General features: G+C 23.6%; 3 protein-coding genes across 3 annotated transcripts; all 3 read right to left on the bottom strand.

Annotated features, from left to right (window-relative positions):
- Positions 1–14,777: 14,777 nt before the first annotated feature.
- Positions 14,778–16,571, bottom strand: LOC128954454 (lectizyme-like). The gene is made up of 4 exons (XM_054300034.1): positions 16,512–16,571; positions 16,151–16,415; positions 15,036–15,546; positions 14,778–14,957 (listed from the first exon to the last, which is right to left on the bottom strand). The coding sequence occupies exons 1-4, from the start codon at positions 16,534–16,536 to the stop codon at positions 14,778–14,780; spliced, it is 981 nt and encodes a 326-aa protein (XP_054156009.1). The 5' UTR covers positions 16,537–16,571.
- Positions 16,572–17,945: 1,374 nt separating this feature from the next.
- On the bottom strand, positions 17,946–18,793 carry LOC128954453 (serine protease 52-like). The gene is made up of 4 exons (XM_054300033.1): positions 18,762–18,793; positions 18,442–18,679; positions 18,113–18,284; positions 17,946–18,065 (listed from the first exon to the last, which is right to left on the bottom strand). Exons 1-4 carry the CDS (start codon positions 18,784–18,786, stop codon positions 17,946–17,948), a joined length of 555 nt encoding a protein of 184 aa, XP_054156008.1. The 5' UTR covers positions 18,787–18,793.
- A 2,129-nt stretch (positions 18,794–20,922) lies between these two features.
- LOC128954452 (uncharacterized) lies at positions 20,923–24,308 on the bottom strand. The gene is made up of 6 exons (XM_054300032.1): positions 24,160–24,308; positions 23,530–23,983; positions 23,035–23,125; positions 21,636–21,891; positions 21,042–21,498; positions 20,923–20,970 (listed from the first exon to the last, which is right to left on the bottom strand). Exons 1-6 carry the CDS (start codon positions 24,306–24,308, stop codon positions 20,923–20,925), a joined length of 1,455 nt encoding a protein of 484 aa, XP_054156007.1.
- Positions 24,309–25,025: the final 717 nt, after the last annotated feature.

Genomic DNA, 25,025 nt, shown 5'->3' with positions numbered 1-25,025 from the left:
TACCATAGTCAGTAGTCTATAGTAATGTCCGGATAATCACCCGATTTGTAGGCCAAACACAACAACAACAACATCAACAACATTGCAAACACCGATTATAAGTTAAATTTTTAAAATTTTTATTTGTTTTTTGTGTTAATTTTATGATATATTGATATATTAATAAATATAACTAAATTTTAATAATAAAGTTAACAATACTTACACATCAATGCTATCAAACAACACATTTTAAACAATTATTTAATTAATAGTTTAATGAAAGTTAAATATTAAACTATAATTCAATCAATAGATAGTTTTTAAAACATTTATATTTTTAATAAAATTTTATAAATTTATATTTAATTAAAAACTTTGCATACATTTTTGTAATTGTAACATAATATAAACAATTGAGTTAAATAATAAATATTAAATATTAAAAATAAATTTATTTAGTTACTAAATTATTTTAATATATAAAATTATAATACATATTTCAATCAATAGCTAAATATTATTTTAATAAATTTATTTATTTAACAATTTTTAATTGATAATTATAAAAATAATTTTTACATCAAACATTTATTCATTTAAATTAACTATCTAAATTTTAATAATAAAAATTATATAAAAATAATAATTAATTTTGTTGTAATCATTCATTAATTTATAATTATTTAGTTAGAAATGTTGATAACATGTTAATTAAATACAACAACAAAAATAGTACATATATTTGATTCCTGAATAATTAATAATACATAATATGAAAAATTTTTAATAAGGCGTGGTTCACATATTACGTTCTCACTTTTTAAAAAATCTAGACCCCCTACCTCCTCTATGATCGCAATTGTTAGCATGTAACCATTTAAAATAATTACGTTTACATGTCGTTAACCGTTACCCCCCCCTACCACTACAAGAAATAAAATATTATCTAAATGCGAACGTTCCTAAAGTCTATACCCCTTCCCTCACCCTCGTTCGCAAAAATTTGCTTTGGCTAACCCCCCCTCCCTTCAAGTGCGAACGTAATATGTGAATCACGCCTAACTGAAAATATAATAATACATTAATTTTTAATTATTACAGATTAAATTATAATATAAAAAATATTTTAATTAAGTTAATAAATACTATTATAATTATTATTAATTCATTTTAATTATGCAGTCTTGATTATAATAATAACAATTATATATAAATTATTATTATTAACTTATTGTTGTAATTAGTTATTGGTTTATTAGTATTTAGTTTGAAAAGTTGATAACCTGTTAATTAAATATTTTTAAAAAAATTAGTTTTTATTCTGAATAAAATAATTGATAATTAAATTGATATTATTATTAATATTAGTTTTATCTATTAATAACAAATGTTTTGTTGATTTATAATTTCTTTTATTACTTTATCTATAATAATTTGTTATATATATATATATATATATATATATTAATTGTATTAAAATAAAAATTTATTTACCGAAAAAAATAAGCCTGTTGAATTAAATTTTTTAAAAATCCAAGAACCATTCTTGAATATTTTAATTGAAGTATCTGTTAAATAAAATTATATTGAAAAAAATTAAATTTGGTAATAAATTTGAGTATATTTTATTCAAATAATAATTTTTTTATTTTGTAATTAATATTTTTTAAATCAATTTATTTATAATTACCTAATTCGTTATATCTAAAGAAATAAATTAAAGTTTCTTTATAGACAATTATCTCACAGAAAGACCCAGTTTCTGTAGAAACTAAAATAATTAAATAATAATTATTAGTAAAAAAAATATTAGTTATATAAGAATTATAATTTGATTTGTTAGTTAAAATAAATATTTACATAATTGGACAGATTTATTATCTATTGGATTGTATTTAAATGAAAAACCTATATCTATTATATCAGTGTCATAGACTACACAATTATAAACATAATCCATATATGGAACAGTACGAACCAAAGTATAGTTTCTATTATAATTTATTTAAGAAAAAAAATAATATCAATTTATTTAAAAATATAATAAAATATATTTTTTATCAAAACAATTATGTACATTACCCAGAAAGCAATAATCTATGAATTATTAAAAAAGATAATTAAATAAGATTACTTTTTTTGTTCCTATTTAAACAATTAATACATATATTACCCCTGATCTAAAAAATTAGATACAGATGCCCATTCATGTGTACGATCATTATAACGTTCAATAATAGGACCACTGATTGCATATAAATAACCTAAATGTGAAATTAATGAAAAACTAGAGCGTCGGGTTGACATCGGTTTTATTTGATTCCATGTATTAGTTAATATATCATATATTTCGCACGATTCCAACGAGTTTTCATTGAAAGTGCCGCCACAAACATATAAAATATCATTATATACAGAAACACCCGGATAGCTAAATTATTTTATTTAAATAATAATAATTATAATATGAGTTATTTGATAATTAATATGTATTAATATATATTTAAAAAATAATACAAACCATCTAGGTGTTGTTAGTAATGATATTTGACTAATTGATCCATCCATTGGATTAAATGATTCAACCAAATCGCTGCAAGTATTATCCTTAAATATTATAAACAAGATTTAAAAAATATTAATAATAATTATCTTAATAATAAATAATTATTAAAAATTAAAATAAATTACTCACTCTATATAAACTTTGTCCACCAATAGCATAGATTTTGTTTTTATATCCAATTAACTTATAATCGAAACGTTTACTATAAAATGACTTAGTATCGTGTAATTGAACTAATGTATTATTATCATTATCAATTATTGATTCGTCTATATATTTACAATTTGAACCATTATCAAACTTTAAACAAATATAGATAAGATCAACTGCTTTATGATTGTTATCACTTTTATTGTTGACTACTTCAACTAATGGTAATATATTTTGTTTAAATAATTGGGATTTTTTATATAGACTTATCTGTGGATAACTAACACTTTCGGTAAGATTAGCAAATGCTAAATCATAATTATTCATAATATCATAATTATAGCTACAAAATAAAGCATTACTATTGTTTTTATTGTTATTAATAAATTGGGTAAAATTTTCATAAACAATATTGTTTTCAACTATAATATTCGGGTCACTAAATTGCCATCTATAGTAAAATACATAGACATCTTTTTCAAAAAATGTATTTATCTTACTTTTTAAACTACTTTTTTATGAAATATGCAATTATTATTAATACTTTTTGCTAAATTAACAAACCTTAATTGATCATATAATTCATTATAGTAAGAAATTTTGTTACGTATAGTTGGATAGAATATACATTGTTTTCTGGTTTAATACTATTTTTTAATACTTCATTAGCTGTATTATTACCTGATTTAATCGATACTAAAAGTTTTTGTAAAATTAGTTTTTGATTTTTATGATTTATAGAAAAATTTTGTTTAAAAGCATTCAATTCATTCAATAAACTATTATTAATAAATTGTTTCATTGTATTGAATTTGTCGACACAATCATTGATTAATAGCTGACTATCTGTTAGATCATCGAAATAGCGGATGCATTCATCCACCAGTTGTTCATTGATTTGCGTGACATCGGCGTCGGCTTTGATATCCTTTGACCAGAGTTGTCGTATAAAATTAATTGGCGTTAAAGTAATGGAAATTTGTTTTCCCGTCCCATTGTTACCGCTTTTCAATTGCTTTGGTAGACTGCTAGCAAAGTTAAACGCATCTTTTATTGTTTTAGGTATTTCATCGGGTATGACATCTCCCATCAGATTAAAGCTATAACTGTTTGTTTTTTCAGTAAAATTAACGTCTAGTTTTCCAGATAAACCGCTTTTTATTGATGCCACTACTAAATTAATTTCCGCTTCCATACTGCCTTCAATACCAATATTTGTTGTATCAGTTATGTTAGTATTTTCTACCGTAAGAAACAATTGTCCGCCCGATTGAAATCCGGTTACCACATGCGTGACACCTATTTTACTCAATAAATCCCAGTTTACATACTTTTTTAGCCTATCATCGGTTAGGCTAATGGATTCGTATGATGTCTTTATATTCTCGATTAATGTCACTTTAGCACTGCTAGACTTGGTTTTTATGTCACCAAAAAAACCGGCCGTTCCCGTCCCACCAATTGGTAAACCAACTAGATTTAATTTAAATTCAGCGCTAATATCCAATCCAATCAGTTTTTCTTCTAATGTATTTTTGTAGACAAACTTGATGTCCGATTTGAAATTATTGCGTTTAATAATCAGATTGTCCGGTAGTTTTGATATATTAAATAAATGTACGGCAATAAACTTATCAGTTCGGCAATCATAGTATTGGCCAATTTCAACGACATCGTCCAGTGATGGCCGTATCAATGTATCCGATGATGTTAATTGAGTCGATGATGATATTGATGTCTAAATATATTAAAATATCATTAATATATATGATTTAATAAAAAATATAACAGTTTATAAATAAGTATTATATTTTAAAATTAAATAAAATTAAATAATATTATGGATTATATTATTTTTWAAAAAAAAAGTTCTGTATAATAATATATATGTAAATATTAGTATATATATAACGTTAAAACTAAAATAAAATATACTAAATGTATTATTATATTATTTATTGAACTTTGTAATTGTTGGGCACATATATTAAATTTTGTAGTTTTTTTACTAAATAGTATATAAAATTTTGATTTTTACTTTGTTTATTAAAATTAAAATAATTATTTTAAATATAAAACTTTAAATTACACACAATTTTTGTACATATATTTAGCCGATTATTGTCTTCGGCCTTAATTTGCGGACAATTTATTGCAATATTTGTTTCGGACAGTAATTGTCTCTGTCTTATAGTAAATGTACAGCAATTTCGCTGATGAAGGATAGAGACAATTACTGTCCGAAACAAATATTGCAATAATTTGTCCGCAAATTAAGGCCGAAGACAATAATCGGCTAAATATATGTATAAAAATTGTTTTATATATAATGTGTGATTGTTATAACTAGTGTCTTGATTCCCAACTAAAAAAATTATTTTGTCGGTTCAACGCTTATAACTGTGACTTAGTATGTCCACCGAAGTTGACCAGTGGACGCTATTTCCGAAATTTTATTATAACTATAAATAACTATTTGTTGGTTTAGAAAATATAAAAACTTATAAATAATTATTTTATTGATTTTGAAAAATATAAGCATTAATTTGTAAAATATTGCACAAATATATTTTTAAAAAAATATTTTTTGATAAAACATATATATATATAATATAATATATATATTATTAATGTAAAAACAAAAAGTAATAGTTTTATAAATTATATAAAATCTGTAAACTGTTATCAACTCATATTACTACATAGAAACAATAGTTATTTATTTATATAAACCATTTTTGTAAATATGCTGAAAACAAGTGAATTATATATCAGTTGAAATATTTATAAAAAAATAAATAACTATTTCAATAACTATTTGGCTTTTTTTGTCAATTATATACAACTATTTAATACAGTTTAAATAACTATTTTAACAACTATTTGACTTTTTTTTAGCAACTATTATAACAACTATTAATAGAGTATAAAAAATTATTAATCAATACACTATACATTACAGTAACTAATAGATGGTATTTTAAATAAAACATAAACAATAATAATATTTATGTGTGTATGTGTATGTGTATGTGTATGTGTATGTGTATGTGTATGTGTATGTGTGTGTATGTGTATGTGTATGTGTATGTGTATGTGTATGTGTATGTGTATGTGTATGTGTATGTGTATGTGTATGTGTGTGTGTGTATGTGTATGTGTATGTGTATGTGTATGTGTATGTGTATGTGTATGTGTATGTGTATGTGTATGTGTATGTGTATGTGTATGTGTATGTGTATGTGTATGTGTATGTGTATGTGTATGTGTATGTGTATGTGTATGTGTATGTGTATGTGTATGTGTATGTGTATGTGTATGTGTATGTGTATGTGTATGTGTATGTGTATGTGTATGTGTACGTGTATGTGTATGTTTATACTATATTTATTTAAAAAGCTATAAACTATTATTTTATAGTTAATTTCTAAAAAAATAAACCAATATTTTTATAATATTAAACTTAATTTTTTGAATTTTAAATGTTCAATATTATTATATTATATAAAAACAATTATAATTTATAATAAGTATGTGTATATATATATATTATTAATGATAATAAATATTTCATATATAATAATATATATTTCACTAAATATTATTCAATATGTATTGATATCTCTTTTATTAACAATTTTTATTGACTAAAATATAGTGATAGTAAATTTAAAAATTTATACTAAAAAACTTTTTTAAAAATTAGTTTTATYATTAATTTTTAGATTATAAAATAATAGACATTTATCTAATAAGKTKTTTAGAARTCAATTTGTAWATRTTTTTTGTTGAATTTAATTACAYTGTATTTATTGTATCATATGTTAGCAAATATTAAGTTTTATACGGTATACTCAATATAATTATATTAAYATTATTATGCAATTGTTATGCTTTAGTGTAATTAATTATATAATTTATTAAATATTGATATTATAAATATATACTGTATATACGTAATATAGTTTATATATTATAAACATAATATACTTAAATATTATTATACTTTTTAAATAAAAGTTATTCAAAGATATTATAAATATATTCTATATATAATAACTATATATAATAACTATTTATAATAACTATATATAATAACTATATATAATAACTATATATAATAACTATATATAATAACATAATATTCTTAAATTGTGTTAATGCCTTAAATTATATCAATAAAAAATAATCATTAATATATTAATTATTTCTGTATATTTTAAAAATAGTGTACTAAATATATATATAGTTTCAACTAGACTATAATTTATGATTTATTGATATTATAAATATATACTGTATATACGTAATATAATATATATATATTATAAACATAATAAACTTAAATATTATAATACTATTTAAATAATAGTCACTACAAAAAATACAAAGTTATTTAAAAGTATTAAAAAACTATTTTACTTTTTATAGTATATATATACAGTACTATACAAGTATAAAATAAGCTATACTATTGTATAACTTAAAGTGTCAACTAAACTATAATTTATCAAATATTGATATTTTAAATATATACTGTATATAGGATATATTATAAACATAATATACTTAAATATTATAAAACTTTTTAAATAATAGTCTCTAAAAAAAATACAAAGTTATTTAAAAGTATTAAAAAACTATTACTTTCTACAGTACATATAAACAATTTATACAGTTTATATAGTGATAAAAGTTACAAATACTAAAAAAATATTTTTATTATAATTTATGTAAAGATCCTGGATAAAATTAAAACATACACACAAAAATTAATGATATATATTTATAATTTTAAATTTTATATGTGCCATAAACAAGGTCTGATAGCTAAATGAAAAAGTTATCATGATAACACTTAACATTTATCACTGATATATAGTATATATATATTAGATATAAATTTATATACAGTACTATACAGGTATATATATATATATATATATAGTGGTATAAAGTATACTATACTATTGTATAACTTAAACACTTAAAACTTAAAACAAAACTTAAAACAAAACTTAAAACAAAACTTAAAACAAAACTTAAAACAAAACTTAAAACAAAACTTAAAACAAAACTTAAGATCAAAAACTATAATATAACTTTTATTTTGAATATTTGTAAAACTTATGAGTAATCAAGTAATCATTTTTATTTTATTTAATTCATAATTATAATAAATATTTCTAATGCTTTTATTAATAAATATCAACATTAATTACAACAAAAATAATTATAAATACCTTATTATTTGCGCTAACAATATCCGGGTCAATTGCAATTAGTAGTCCAATTAGTAATTTAGTAATCATTATCACACTATCACTTAAAATTAATTGATAAAATTAATTATTTAATTGTTTTTTTTTAAAATGTATTTTAAATATTAAATAACAATATTTCTCACAATTCAATAACTTGATGGTTAAAAAAATAGTTTTAGATACTAAATAAAAAAAATTTTAAATATATATTTTTAACTGTTAAATAAAACTAATATAAAACTACTAAAATATTTTTTAAAAATTATTATTATTATATTTAAATATTTAATATATATACGTGATTTTAAAAAAAAATATTTTTAAAATTGTTGTTTATAAAACAATAATTTTTATATATTATTAATGTAATAACTTTAACTTTTAATAGTAAAATATTTTTTTTGTAAAAATAATAAATTTATAAATTATTATAAAATTTAGTTATATATTTATATTATATTACGTGATTTTAGTTAAATATTTAAATTATTATTTTGTAAACTATAAGCTAAATTACATTTTTTAAAAAAACAATATTTTCAATAACAAAAATATAAAATTCAGATTCATATCTATAGTAAAAAAATAATTTTACTAAAATAATGTAAATTTGATTTTTTAAAATTGTCAATAAAAAAATATTTTGAAAACATTTCATTTACACTTTAATTCACAAGTAAAATATATTTAAAAAATTTGTTTTATTAAAAATATTTATTTTAAACACAATATTTTTATTTATAATTATAATACATGTATTATTAAAATAAGTTATATATATATAAATATATTTTAATATTTTAAAACAAATGCTTTGTATAATATAATAACAAAAATACTAAAAAAACTTACTATACATTTAAAAGTTATAAAATTATAAATTAATACTTATATATAGATTATAGTATACTATTATATTTATATAACTATTAAATAATTAGTTAATTAATTGATAACTAATAATCTGATTATTATCAGTAATTATTTGGAAATAAGTTATAATATTTATTGTAATATTTTACAACAAAACTAATTTTAAAATTTTATTTAAATTTAACTTTTATTAGAATTTAATTCTTATACATTACCCGTACATCGAGTACTGGATTTATATAAAATATCAGATTATATATATATTTATAGTCAGAGAGAGAGAGAGAGAGAGAGAGAGAGAGAGAGAGAGAGAGAGATGTTTAAGTGAAGCTATTATTAATAATGATAATTAGTTATAAATTATCTATTAATATATAAAAATAGTCGAAATACTTGTCGTTGTCTTTCCATTTCTCAATGTATACAATATATGGCAATTCAGCCCTCTTTGCGTCCCTTCCGTTGACTATTGAGGACAAGGAGGAGGAAGTGTTCATTAAATCACGACTACTGTGCCATTCAAAGCACCGGTCGGTCATCAGTTGCGACTCACGACCGATACCACAGTCAGTAGTATTAGTAATGTCCGGATAATCACCGATTTGTAGGCCAAACACAACAACATTGCAAACACTGATTATAACTTTAATTATTTGCTTTTTGTGTTAATTTTATAATATATTGATATAAATACAACTAAATTGTAATAATAAAGTTAACAATACTTACATAATGCTATCATTTTGTAACATTTTTAGCAATTATTTAATTAATAGTTTATTTAAAGTTAAATATTAACTATAATTGAATCAATATAAGCAAAACAGTTATAATTATAATAAAATTTTTTAAAAATACATAAATTTTAGAAATTGATTTCTAATGTCTTTTTTATTATTAAATATAAAACTTTACATATATTTTTGTAATTGTAATTTAATATAAACAATTAAGTAAAATAATAAACATAACGAAATTATTTATTTTCTAGATTATAATACATATTTCAATCAATAGCTATAAGGCGTTGTTCACATATTACGTTCGCACTTTTTAAGAAATCTAGACCCCCTCCCTCCCCTATGTTCGCAATTGTTCGCATGTAGTCATTTAAAAAATTACGATTGCTTATCCTTAACATATATACAAAAAATAAGATATTACCTAAATGCGAACGTTCTTAAAGTCTCTACCCCTCCCCTCCCCCTCGTTCGCAAAAGTTCGCTTTGGCTAACCCCCCCCCCCTCAAGTGCGAACGTAATATGTGAACAACACCTAATATATTATTGAAAATATTTATTTAACAATATTTAATTAAATGATTATAAAAATTATTTATTAATTTAAATTAACTATCTTGATTTTAATTGAACTAATAGTTATAAATGATATACTAATAGTCCGGTATTTGATTATAACTATAATATTAAACTTTTAGGTAAATTCTAATAATAATTTGTTTTCCTTAATAATAAACTATTTGTGAATTAATATTTTAATTAATTATTTATTTGTTGTATTTTTTTGTTGTTGATTATATCGATAATCCAATTGATTTTTGTGGCAACTCTTATGAATTGCATTTTCATTGGTTCATCTGTTATACATAATCCAAATATTCCGTTACCTCTAACAGTGACTCCTATTAGGACAGCCCTACCGTTTGTATACTGTATTATTGGACCGCCAGAATCACCCTAACCAACCAACCATACAAACAAACGTTTTTTTAGATATTAATATCAGGGTCAAGCAAGGGGATAGGAGGTAAAACTAAAATACCCCCTCTAAGATCGAAATTTTAGTATTTTACAGCCCAAACTTTATTAACCAAATGGAAAATATAGTCCTTTGTATTTCAAAATTTTAGTTAAAATTTAAGTTTTTATTAATCAAATAAAATATATTAAAAAATAACGTAATTTAAGTAGAAATTACCTATTTTCGTGGGAATTTATATGGGAATTTAGGTAACTTTAAGGGATTTATATGGGAATATTTAGGAATATAAAGAATTTTTTTTGAGATCTACACCACACTCTATACCTCTAAGATTTTTGTCATTTTACCTCCTAAAGACCCCCCTCCCTAAAATCCAAAAAAAAAACTTGCTTAACCCTTAATAATATATAAATAATAATTGTCAAAACAATACATACATTGCATAGATGTGAGCCGTTAGGCGGTTCCGGATATGTGACGGCATATAACATGTTTGGATCGTTTGGGTTAATAGGGTTTATGCGAATCCAACCCATTTGTAACTCAGATTTCCTTTCATGTCCGGCAGTCAAACCAAAACCGGCGATTACGGCGTACTCGTAGTCGGTATTGTTTTGATCGATAGTCGGCAAACAAATACCGTTTATCTGCCGATAATAGTAACCATTGTTTGTACTGAAATTCATCGGTATTTTTACATTAATCAGTGCTAAGTCATTGACAGCTGAATTGTTTTCGTGAACAATGATTCTATTGATACCATAATCAATGCCCGGATATCTAATATCTATAATTCCCGCATATATTTTATATAAACAATTGTCACATTCCTCATAACAGTGGGCAGCAGTCAGTATCCAGTGCTGGTTGAGTACAGTTCCCGTACATCGAGTACTGGATTTATATAAAATATCAGATTAAATATATATATTTATAGTCAGAGAGAGAGAGAGAGAGAGAGTTAAGTGAAGTTATTAATAATAATAATAATAATTAGTTATAAATTATCTATTAATATATAAAAATAGTCGAAATACTTGTCGTTGTCTTTCCATTTCTCAATGTATACAATATATGGCAATTCAGCCCTCTTTGCGTCCCTTCCGTTGACTATTGAGGACAAGGAGGAGGAAGTGTTCATTAAATCACGACTACTGTGCCATTCAAAGCACCGGTCGGTCATCAGTTGCGACTCACGACCGATACCACAGTCAGTAGTATTAATAATGTCCGGATAATCACCGATTTGTAGGCCAACCACAACACCTATCAAGACTTTAATTTTTTTTGTATTAATTTTATAATATATTGATATAAATACAACTAAATTGTAATAATAAAGTTAACAATACTTACACATCAATGCTATCAAACAAAACATTTTTTTTGACAATTATTTAAATAACAGTTTAATAAAAGTTAAATATTAAACTATAATTCAATCAATAGATAGTTTTTAAAACAGTTATAATTATAATAAAATTTCTTAAAAATACTTAAATTTCATAAATTGTTATTTAATAAGTGTTTTTTATTATTAAATAAAAAACTTTACATATATATTTGTAATTGTAACTTAATATAAACAACTAAGTTTAATAATAGATATAAAAATTAATTTATTTAATTTATAAATTATTTTAATATCTAGTAATATAATACATATTTCAATTAATATCTAAATGTTTTCTTAATAAATATATTTAATTAGCAATTTTTAATTGATAATTATAAAAATAATTTTTACATCAAGCATTTATTCATTTTAAATTAATTATCATGATTTTAATAATAAAAATTATATAAAAATAATTATTATTTTTAGTATGTAATTAGTCAATGATTTTTTAAATTATTTAGTTAGAAAAGTTGATAATCTGTTAATTAAATACAGAATTAATACATAATATATATATATATATTACATATATTCGATTCTTTAACCAAAAATAAAACAGTTTTATAAGTAAATAATAAATAATATGAAAATTTTTGAATAACAGAAAATATAATATTCAACATTAATTGTTGTATATTATAGCCTAAATTTTTTGATAAATTTTATAAAATATATACTACAATTAATAAAAGTTATAAATATCTTTAAAGTACAATATGATTTGATGAAAATATCAACAACTAAACCTACGTTACTAAAAATTTCAATAAATTAGCATTAATTTGTTATAGTATTAAATAATCCTATATTTAGTTGTTGATATTTTCATCAAATCATATTGTACTTTAAAGATATTTATAACTTTTATTAATTGTAGTATATATTTTATAAAATTTATCAAAAAATTTTGTTTTAATTGGTTATACGTATAAAAAATCACATAAATGTCTAATTAAGACCACTTCAACAATGAAAAACTTTGAGAGAAATAGTATTGATTTCTTATACGTCTCGCGACTGGTTTTATACGAGTTAAACGCTATTTTTAGTTAAATCGCGCGGTGCGGACAAACCATTGTTACGGTATGACATATAAACACATCAACAGATGTAAAAATGTTTGAAGTTTTATTATCTAAAATTTCATTAAAAAATCTCAATCCTATCAAAAGTTATTCAATTTTTTTGTTGTGGTTTTATACGATTGAAACACACTTTATATATATTACATATATTTGATTCCTTTAACCAAAAAACAGTTTTATAAGTAAATAATATATAATATGAAAATTTTTGAATAACAGAAAATATAATATTCAACATTAATTGTTGTATATTATAGCCTAACTTATACTATATATATATAAATAAAACTTAAACCACTGGCCACTTAAACCAATAAAACTGGYCAATAAAATCAGTTTTTAGGCAATCAGTGGCCAATTTCCATACGACATCATCGTCCGAGTGATGGCCGGATCAATGTGTCTCCGATGATGTTAATTGAGTCGATGATGATATTAATGCCTAAATTAATATTAATATATCATAAATATATATAATATATATATATTTATAATTTATTAAAAAAATATACTACGCTAATAAATTACATTTTTTAAAAAACAATATTTTCAATAACAAAAATATTAAATTCAGTTTCATATCTATAGTAAAAAAATAATTTTACTAAAATAATGTAAATTTGATTTTTTAAATTTGTCAATAAAAAAATATTTTAAAAACATTTCATTTACACGTTGATTTACAAAAAAATTGTTTTATTAAAAATATTTATTTCAAATACAATATTTTTATTTATAATTATAATACATGTATTATTAAAATAAGTTATATATATAAATATATTTTAATATTTTAAAACAAATGCTTTGTATAATATAATAACAAAAATACTAAAAAAACTTACTATACATTTAAAAGTTATAAATTAATAAATTAATACTTATATATATAGATTATAGTATACTATTATATTTATATAACTATTAAATAATTAATTAATTATTTGATAACTAATCATCTGATTATTATCAGTAATTGTTTGGAAATAAGTTATAATATTTATTGTAATATTTTACAACAAAACTAATTTTAAAATTTTATTTAAATTTAACTTTTATTCAAACAAACAAAAATATTTTAAAAATTCTATTTAAATTTATCTTTTATTCTGACAAAACAAAAAATAAAATGTATTTATTTGTGGGTGGGGGGGGGGTTATGATATATTATTTTTATACTGTATATAGTAATTAATTATTACACTGTACTAACACTATATGTGTCAGGCAACTAAATCTAGTAGTGGTGGTAGTGGTGGTAGTGGTGGTAGTGGTGGTAGTGGTGGTAGTGGTGGTAGTGGTGGTAGTGGTGGTAGTGGTGGTAGTGGTGGTAGTGGTGGTAGTGGTGGTAGTGGTGGTAGTGGTGGTAGTGGTGGTAGTGGTGGTAGTGGTGGTAGTGGTGGTAGTGGTGGTAGTGGTGGTAGTGGTGGTAGTGGTGGTAGTGGTGGTAGTGGTGGTAGTGGTGGTAGTGGTGGTAGTGGTGGTAGTGGTGGTAGTGGTAGTAGTGGTAGTAGTGGTAATGGCAGCAGCAGTAGTAGTAGTACTTAAAATAATAATAATAATATTAATACTATAAATAATACTAACAAATAAATTAAACTGTATTTTATAGTACAATATATTGTTGCTAATAGTAAACAAATTAAATTATTTATTGAATTAACATTTTAATAATGTATTAAATCTCTCTCTCTCTCTCTCTCTCTCTCTCTCTCTCTCTCTCTCTCTTTCTGAAACTATCCATTAATTTGTTGTTTAATCCAATTAATTTTTGTTAACACTTTGATGAATGTCATATTCATCTGTTCCTCTAATACACACTTATAAGTAACTTTATATATCCTAGTACTGGACGCCACACCTATTAGGACAGCCCTACCGTTGGTATACTGGATGAGTGGACCACCAGAATCGCCCTATAATTGATTATAAAATAATTTTTAATTCATATTTTAGTTTAAAAATATATAAACCCCACTCAATCAATCACTCACATTACAAGTATGGGAACCGCCGGGAAATGGATAGACATTGACCGTCAAGTGATTGGGATTATCATTCGGTTTGACCGGCAATACCCGAGTCCAACCCATTTGTAGCCGATTAGGTTGGATGTGATCATCGATTAAGTAATACTTATCTTCTTTAGCCATTAAACCAAAGCCGGCAATCAATGCATACTTATAGCCGCCGCCGCCGGTGTTGTTGAGACCATTTTGCGGCAAACAAATAGAATTTAGTTGCCGATAATATTGACCACTTTTTGCCGTAAAATTCATTGGTTTCATGACTTGTATTAATGCAATATCGTTGTCATCGCTAACCCCATTCGTATAGTTTTCATGTATTATAAATCGTTTGACTCCATAGTCGTCTCCTTTATCATTGATGTCCACAATTCCCGGATATACTTTCCAATTGCAAACATCTGGCAAACAATCTATTATACAATGACCGGCCGTTACGATCCAATTACGGTTGAGTACCGAACCCGTACAACTGGAACTGTATTATAGTATATCATATATATATATATATATATATATATATATCAGGGTTAAGCAAGGGGGTGGGGTAGGGTGAGGTCAAGCCAAATTGCCCCCCCTTCCTAAGATTGAGCTTTTAGGATTTGACCATCCCAGACTTTTTCATTTTGACCAAATGGGAAAAATTGTAGCTTAAAAACAAGTATAAATAACCCTTCCCTCCCCCCTCCCCCTAAAATTTGGGCGCCTAAAACATTCTTTGAAGTTTATAAAAAATTTTAGTTTTAATCGATACTATTTTAGTAAATGTTTTTTTTTAAATCATAAGAATCTAATTATGATTATTAACAGTTAAAATCAAGTAAAAAACACATCTAAAACTAACATTATTTTAATTAAAAAAAATATTCAACTAAAAAATTTTGTAAAAAAAAGAGAGAGTTAAATAGTTTAAGTTTAAGATAAATAAAGTTAGTAAAACAATAAATACTTGTGGGCTGCGAGATGTTTAAAAAATCGTTTTCTTACTGGAAATTACTGGATAAAAATCCTAGATTGATACTCACCCACCAACCCAACCCAACCAACCAAACACCCTATAATTATTATAATTGAAATCATACCTGTATTTGTTGTCCACCCATTGCTCAATGTATACAATATATGGCAATTCAGCCCTCTTTGCATCCCTTCCGTTGACTATTGAGGACAAGGAGGAGGAAGTGTTCATTAAATCACGACTACTGTGCCATTCAAAGCACCGGTCGGTCATCAGTTGCGACTCACGACCGATACCACAGTCCGGAGTATTAGTAATGTCCGGATAATCACCGATTTGTAGGCCAAACACAACAACAACATCAACAACATTGCAAACACTGATTATAACTTAAATTTTTAAAAATTATTTGTTTTTTGTGTCAATTTTATGATATATTGATATAAATACAACTAAATTGTAATAATAAAGTTAACAATACTTACACATCAATGCTATCAAACAATACATTTTTTGACAATTATTTAAATTATTGTTTAATGAATTTTAAATTATTAACTATAATTGAATCAATAGATAGTTTATAAAACAGTTATAATTATAATTAAATTTTTTAAAAATACTTAAATTTCATAAATTGTTATTTAATATGTCTTTTTTATTATTAAATAAAAAACCTTACATATATTTTTGTAATTGTAACTTAATATAAACAACTAAGTTTAATAATAGATATAAAAAATTAATTTATTTAATAGTTGTTATAATAAAATTTTTTTAAATAACTTAAATTTCTGAAATTGATATTTGATGTGTTTATTTATTATTAAATAAAAAACTTTACATATATTTTTGTAATTGTAATTTAATATAAACAATTAAGTAAAATAATAAACATAACGAAATTATTTATTATCTATATTATTTTAATATCTAGAAATATAATACATATTTCAATCAATAGCTATAATATTATATTAATGAAAATATTTATTTAAAAATATTTAATTAAATAATTATAAAAATTATTTATTCATTTAATTTAACTATCTTGATTTTAATCGATTTATTTTAATTGATCTAATAGTTATAAATGATATATACTAATAGTCCGGTATTTAATTATAACTATAATATTGAACTTTTAGGTAAATTCTAATAATAAACTATTAAAACAATTTTAAAAAATATTTTAATTAATCATTTATTTGTTATATTTTTTTGATTATATCTATAATCCAATCGATTTTTGTGGCAACTCTGATGAAACTCATTTTAATATAATCATAATCTTTACACAATCCAAATATTCCCGTAACTCTAACACTGACTCCTATTAGGACAGCCCTACCGTTTGTATACTGTATTAGTGGACCACCAGAATCACCCTAACATACATACAATACAAACAAACATTTTTTTTGTTCATATTACCGTCCGTACGCGCATATAGACCCCCCCTCCCACCTTATGGCATCCGGAGCTAAATGTATAAAACTATGGGACTATATGTGAGTTACGGCCACACATCAAAAGTTCGATATTTAATGAATTCACAAATAGCCCCCACTATTGATGTTATTGAATGTCTAAAATGCAACATTATGTTGAACTATCCCCCCCCCTCCTATCGTTTCCTACCTCCACGACTTCAAATATAGCCCCAGTATAGGGGGGTGTATGTGAGTTACGGCCCCATACTAAAAGTTGATTTTTATAACTTTAAAAACCTGTTAGGGGGGGGCTATATGTGCGTACATACGGTAGTATATATAATAATTGTCGAAACAATACATACATTGCAAAGATGTGTGCCGTTAGGCGGTTCCGGATATGTGACGGCATATAACATGTTTGGATCGTTTTGGGTGTCAATAGGATTGATACGAATCCAACCCATTTGTAACTCAGATTTTCTTTCAAGATGTGCAGTCAAACCAAAGCCGGCGATTACGGCGTACTCGTAGTCGGTATTGTTTTGATCGATAGTCGGCAAACAAATACCGTTTATCTGCCGATAATAGTAACCATTGTTTGCACTGAAATTCATCGGTATTTTCACATTAATCAGTGCTAAGTCATTGACATCTGAATTGTTTTCGTGTTTAATGACTTTATTGATACCATAATCAATGCCCGGATATCTAATATCTATAATTCCCGCATATATTTTATATAAACAATTGTCACATTCCTCATAACAGTGGGCAGCAGTCAGTATCCAGTGCTGGTTGAGTACAGTTCCCGTACATCGAGTACTGGATTTATATAAAATATCAGATTATATATAATATATTATATATATTTATAGTCAGAGAGAGAGAGAGAGAGAGAGATGTTTAATTGAAGTTATTAATAATAATAATAATAATTAGTTATAAATTATCTATTAATATATAAAAATAGTCGAAATACTTGTCGTTGTCTTTCCATTTCTCAATGTATACAATATATGGCAATTCAGCCCTCTTTGCGTCCCTTCCGTTGACTATTGAGGACAAGGAGGAGGAAGTGTTCATTAAATCACGACTACTGTGCCATTCAAAGCACCGGTCGGTCATCAGTTGCGACTCACGACCGATACCACAGTCAGTAGTATTAGTAATGTCCGGATAATCACCGATTTGTAGGCCAAACACAACACCGATCAAGACTTTAATTTTTTTTTGTGTTAATTTTATAATATATTGATATAAATACAACTAAATTGTAATAATAAACTTAGCAATACTTACACATCAATGCTATCAAACAAAACATTTTTTTGACATTTATTTAACTAACAGTTTAATGAAAGATAAATATTAAACTATAATTCAATCAATAGATAGTTTTTAAAACAGTTATAATTATAATAAAATTTCTTTAAAATACTTAAATTTCATAAATTGTTATTTAATATGTCTTTTTTATTATTTAATAAAAAAAATTTACATATATTTTTGTAATTGTAATTTAATATAAACAATTAAGTTTAATAATAAATATATAAGAAATAAATTTATTTTAATTTTATTTTATTTTAATATCTAGTAATATAATACATATTTCAATCAATAGCTAAATGTTATCTTAATAAATATATTTAATTAACAATTTTTAATTTATAATTATAAAAATAATTTTTACATCAAACATTTATTCATTTTAACTTAACTATCATGATTTTAATAATAAAACTTATATAAAAATAATTATTATTTTTGTTATGTAAACAGTCACTCATTTTTAAATTATTTAGTTAGAAAAGTTGATAACATGTTAATTAAATACAGAATTAATACATAATATATTATATATATTTGATTACTTTAACCAAAAAACAGTTTTATAAGTAAATAATATATAATATGAAAACTTTTGAATAACTGAAAATATAATATTCAACATTAATTGTTGTATATTATATCCTAACTTATACTATATATATAAAAAATAAAACTTAAACCAATAAAACTGGCCAATAAAATCAGAAAATTGATTTCTAATGTCTTTTTTATTATTAAATATAAAACTTTACAAATATTTTTGTAATTGTAATTTAATATAAACAATTAAGTAAAATAATAAAAAAACGAAATTATTTAATTTCTAGATTATAATACATATTTCAATCAATAGCTATAATATTATATTAATGAAAATATTTATTTAACAATTTTTAATTAAATAATTATAAAAATTATTTATTAATTTAAATTAACTATCTTGATTTTAATTGAACTAATAGTTATAAATGATATACTAATAGTCCGGTATTTGATTATAACTATAATATTTAACTTTTAGGTAAATTCTAATAATAATTTGTTTTCCTTAATAATAAGCTATTTGTGAATTAATATTTTAATTAATTATTTATTTGTTGTATTTTTTGATTATATCGATAATCCAATTGATTTTTGTGGCAACTCTTATGAATTGCATTTTCATTGGTTCATCTGTTATACATAATCCAAATATTCCGTTACCTCTAACAGTGACTCCTATTAGGACAGCCCTACCGTTTGTATACTGTATTATTGGACCACCAGAATCACCCTAACCAACCAACCATACAAACAAACGTTTTTTTAGATATTAATATCAGGGTCAAGCAAGGGGATAGGAGGTAAAGCTAAAATACCCCCTCTAAGATCGAAATTTTAGTATTTTACAGCCCAAACTTTATTAACCAAATGGAAAATATAGTCCTTTGAACCCCTCCCCTCCCCTCCCCATAAAGTTTTACAAAAAAATTCAATTTAAATGATAATATTTTATTATATGTTATTATGTATTTATAACTTATATGAATGAAATTATTAATTAAAAATAAGAAAAAATAGCTAAAATTACGTTAAAATATAAAATTTTAATTTAAAAATTAACTATTTGTATTAAGACAGTAATGGTATTAAAATTTAAATAGAATTTTAAAAAAAATAAAGTTAGTAAAACATATGATAAGCATATAAAATATATATAAATATCAAAGTATATGATTAAGATTTTATTAAAAATTTTTGAAATCTTAGTTGTATTAATGTAATTTTATAATAATTTTAATTAAAACTTTAACTAAAATTAAGTTAAATAATTAGTATTGAGTCAATATTTATATAAAAATAATATTTAAAAAATAAAAATTTGTAACTAACTTTAGCATTAATTTTTATTAATAAAATTAATGTTATAAGTAGAATATTGTTTAAAAATAATTATCTTATTGTTATTTTTATAAGTATTTCAAAATTTTAACTAAATCTAATTTTATTTTTAAAATTTTAGTTAAAATTTAAGTTTTTATTAATTATAGAGAAATTTACCTATTTTCGTGGGAATTTAGGAAATTTTAAGGAATTTATATGGGAATATTTAAAAATTTGAAGAATTTTTTTTGAGATCTACACCACACTACACCTCTAAGATTTTTGTCATTTTACCTCCTAAAGACCCCCCTCCCTAAAATCCAAAAAAAAAACTTGCTTAACCCTTAATAATATATAAATAATAATTGTCAAAACAATACATACATTGCATAGATGTGAGCCGTTAGGCGGTTCCGGATATGTGACGGCATATAACATGTTTGGATCGTTTGGGTTAATAGGGTTTATGCGAATCCAACCCATTTGTAACTCAGATTTCCTTTCATGTCCGGCAGTCAAACCAAAACCGGCGATTACGGCGTACTCGTAGTCGGTATTGTTTTGATCGATAGTCGGCAAACAAATACCGTTTATCTGCCGATAATAGTAACCATTGTTTGTACTGAAATTCATCGGTATTTTCACATTAATCAGTGCTAAGTCATTGACAGCTGAATTGTTTTCGTGAACAATGACTCTATTGATACCATAATCAATGCCCGGATATCTAATATCTATAATTCCCGCATATATTTTATATAAACAATTGTCACATTCCTCATAACAGTGGGCAGCAGTCAGTATCCAGTGCTGGTTGAGTACAGTTCCCGTACATCGAGTACTGGATTTATATAAAATATCAGATTATATATATATATAGTCAGAGAGAGAGAGAGAGAGAGTTAAGTGAAGTTATTAATAATAATAATAATAATTAGTTATAAATTATCTATTAATATATAAAAATAGTCGAAATACTTGTCGTTGTCTTTCCATTTCTCAATGTATACAATATATGGCAATTCAGCCCTCTTTGCGTCCCTTCCGTTGACTATTGAGGACAAGGAGGAGGAAGTGTTCATTAAATCACGACTACTGTGCCATTCAAAGCACCGGTCGGTCATCAGTTGCGACTCTCGACCGATACCACAGTCAGTAGTATTAATAATGTCCGGATAATCACCGATTTGTAGGCCAACAACAACATCAACAACATTGCAAACACCGATTATAACTTAAATTTTTTTTTAAATTATTTGTTTTTTGTGTTAATTTTATGATATATTGATATAAATACAACTAAATTGTAATAATAAACTTAACAATACTTACACATCAATGCTATCAAACAAAACATTTTTTTTGACAATTATTTAAATAACAGTTTAATAAAAGTTAAATTATTAACTATAATTGAATCAATAGATAGTTTATAAAACAGTTATAATTATAATTAAATTTCTTAAAAATACTTAAATTTCATAAATTGTTATTTAATATGTCTTTTTTATTATTAAATAAAAAACTTTACATATATATTTGTAATTGTAACTTAATATAAACAACTAAGTTTAATAATAGATATAAAAAATTAATTTATTTAATTTATAAATTATTTTAATATCTAGTAATATAATACATATTTCAATTAATATCTAAATGTTTTCTTAATAAATATATTTAATTAGCAATTTTTAATTGATAATTATAAAAATAATTTTTACATCAAACATTTATTCATTTTAAATTAATTATCATGATTTTAATAATAAAAATTATATAAAAATAATTATTATTTTTATTATGTAATTAGTCAATGATTTTTTAAATTATTTAGTTAGAAAAGTTGATAATCTGTTAATTAAATACAGAATTAATACATAATATATATATATATATATATATATATATATTACATATATTTGATTTATATTTTCTACATTATTTTAATATCTAGAAATATAATACATATTTCAATCAATAGTTAAAATATTATATTAATGAAAATATTTATTTAACAATATTTAATTAAATAATTATAAAAATTATTATTTTTACTTATTAATTATTTATTGATTTAAATTAATTATCTTGATTTTAATCGACTTATTTTAATTGATCTAATAGTTATAAATGATATACTAATAGTCCGGTATTTAATCATAAGTTATGATTCATAACTATAATATTTAACTTTTAGGTAAATTCTAATAATAAAATTATTTTTTAATAATAAACTATTAAAACAATTAAAAAAATTGTGAAATAATATTTTAATTAATTATTTATTTGTTGTATTTTTTGATTATATCTATAATCCAATTGATTTTTGTGGCAACTCTGATGAAATCCATTTCAATCCTATTATATTGATTACATAATCCAAATATTCCGTTAACTCTAACAGCGACTCCTATTAGGACAGCCCTACCGTTTGTATACTGTATTAGTGGACCACCGGAATCACCCTAACATACATATATACAAACAAACATTTTTTTTGTTCATATTACCGTCCGTACGCGCATATAGACCCCCTCCCACCTTATGGCATCCGGAGCTAAATGTATAAAACTATGGGACTATATGTGAGTTACGGCCACACATCAAAAGTTGGAGATTTAATGAATTCACAAATAGCCCCCACTATTGAAGTTATTGAATGTCTAAAATGCAACATTATGTTGAACTATCCCCCCCTCCTATCGTTTCCTAACTCCACGACTTCAAATATAGCCCCAGTATAGGGGGGTATATGTGAGTTACAGCACCATACTAAAAGTTGATTTTTATAACTTAAAAAACCTGTTAGTGGGGGCTTTATGCGCGTACATACGGTAGTATATATAATAATTGTCGAAATAATACATACATTGCAAAGATGTGTGCCGTTAGGCGGTTCCGGATATGTGACGGCATATAAAACATTTGGATCGTTTGGATCAATAGGATTGATGCGAATCCAACCCATTTGTAACTCAGATTTCCTTTCATCTCCGGCAGTCAAACCAAAACCGGCGATTACGGCGTACTCGTAGTCGGTATTGTTTTGATCGATAGTCGGCAAACAAATACCGTTTATCTGCCGATAAAAACCATTGTTTGCACTGAAATTCATCGGTATTTTCACATTAATCAGTGCTAAGTCATTGACTCGTGAATTGTTTTCGTGAACAATGACTCTATTGATACCATAATCAATGCCCGGATATCTAATATCTATAATTCCCGCATATATTTTATATAAACAACTGTCACAGTCATTATAACAGTGGGCAGCAGTCAGTATCCAGTGCTGGTTGAGTACAGTTCCCGTACAACGACCACTGGATTTATATAAAATATCATTATATATATATATATTTATAGTCAGAGAGAGAGAGAGAGAGAGAGAGAGAGAGAGAGAGAGAGAGAGAGAGAGAGAGAGATTTAAGTCAAGATATTATTATTATAAGTTAGTTATTAATATACAGTATATATTATATATAAATAGTCGAAATACTTAATTTCGTTGTCTATCCACTCCTCGATGTATACAATATATGGCAATTCAGCCCTCTTTGCGTCCCTTCCGTTGACTATTGAGGACAAGGAGGAGGAAGTGTTCATTAAATCACGACTACTGTGCCATTCAAAGCACCGGTCGGTCATCACTTGCGACTCACGACCGATACCACAGTCAGTAGTATTAATAATGTCCGGATAATCACCGATTTGTAGGCCAAACACAACAACAACATCAACAACATTGCAAACACCGATTATAACTTAAATTATTTGTTTTTTGTGTTAATTTTATGATATATTGATATAAATACAACTAAATTGTAATAATAAACTTAACAATACTTACACATCAATGCTATCAAACAAAACATTTTTTTTGACAATTATTTAAATAACAGTTTAATAAAAGTTAAATATTAAACTATAATTCAATCAATAGATAGTTTTTAAAACTGTTATAATTATAATAAAATTTCTTAAAAATACTTAAATTTCAGAAATTGTTATTTAATAAGTGTTTTTTATTATTAAATAAAAAACTTTAAATATATTTTTGTAATTGTAATTTAATATAAACAATTAAGTAAAATAATAAACATAACGAAATTATTTATTTTCTATATTATTTTAATATCTAGAAATATAATACATATTTCAATCAATAGCTAAATGTTATCTTAATAAATATATTTAATTAGCAATTTTTAATTGATAATTATAAAAATAATTTTTACATCAAACATTTATTCATTTTAAATTAATTATCATGATTTTAATAATAAAAATTATATAAAAATAATTATTATTTTTATTATGTAATTAGTCAATGATTTTTTAAATTATTTAGTTAGAAAAGTTGAT

The sequence above is a fragment of the Oppia nitens genome, unplaced genomic scaffold (genome assembly GCF_028296485.1).
Source record: "Oppia nitens isolate AA-2021 unplaced genomic scaffold, nextdenovo-longstitch-racon4-pilon3 scaffold27_pilon_pilon_pilon, whole genome shotgun sequence".
In the NCBI taxonomy this organism is placed as follows: domain Eukaryota; kingdom Metazoa; phylum Arthropoda; class Arachnida; order Sarcoptiformes; family Oppiidae; genus Oppia; species Oppia nitens.
The sequence above is the reverse complement of the archived record's forward strand: the minus strand, read 5'-3'. Positions and strand labels throughout refer to the sequence as shown.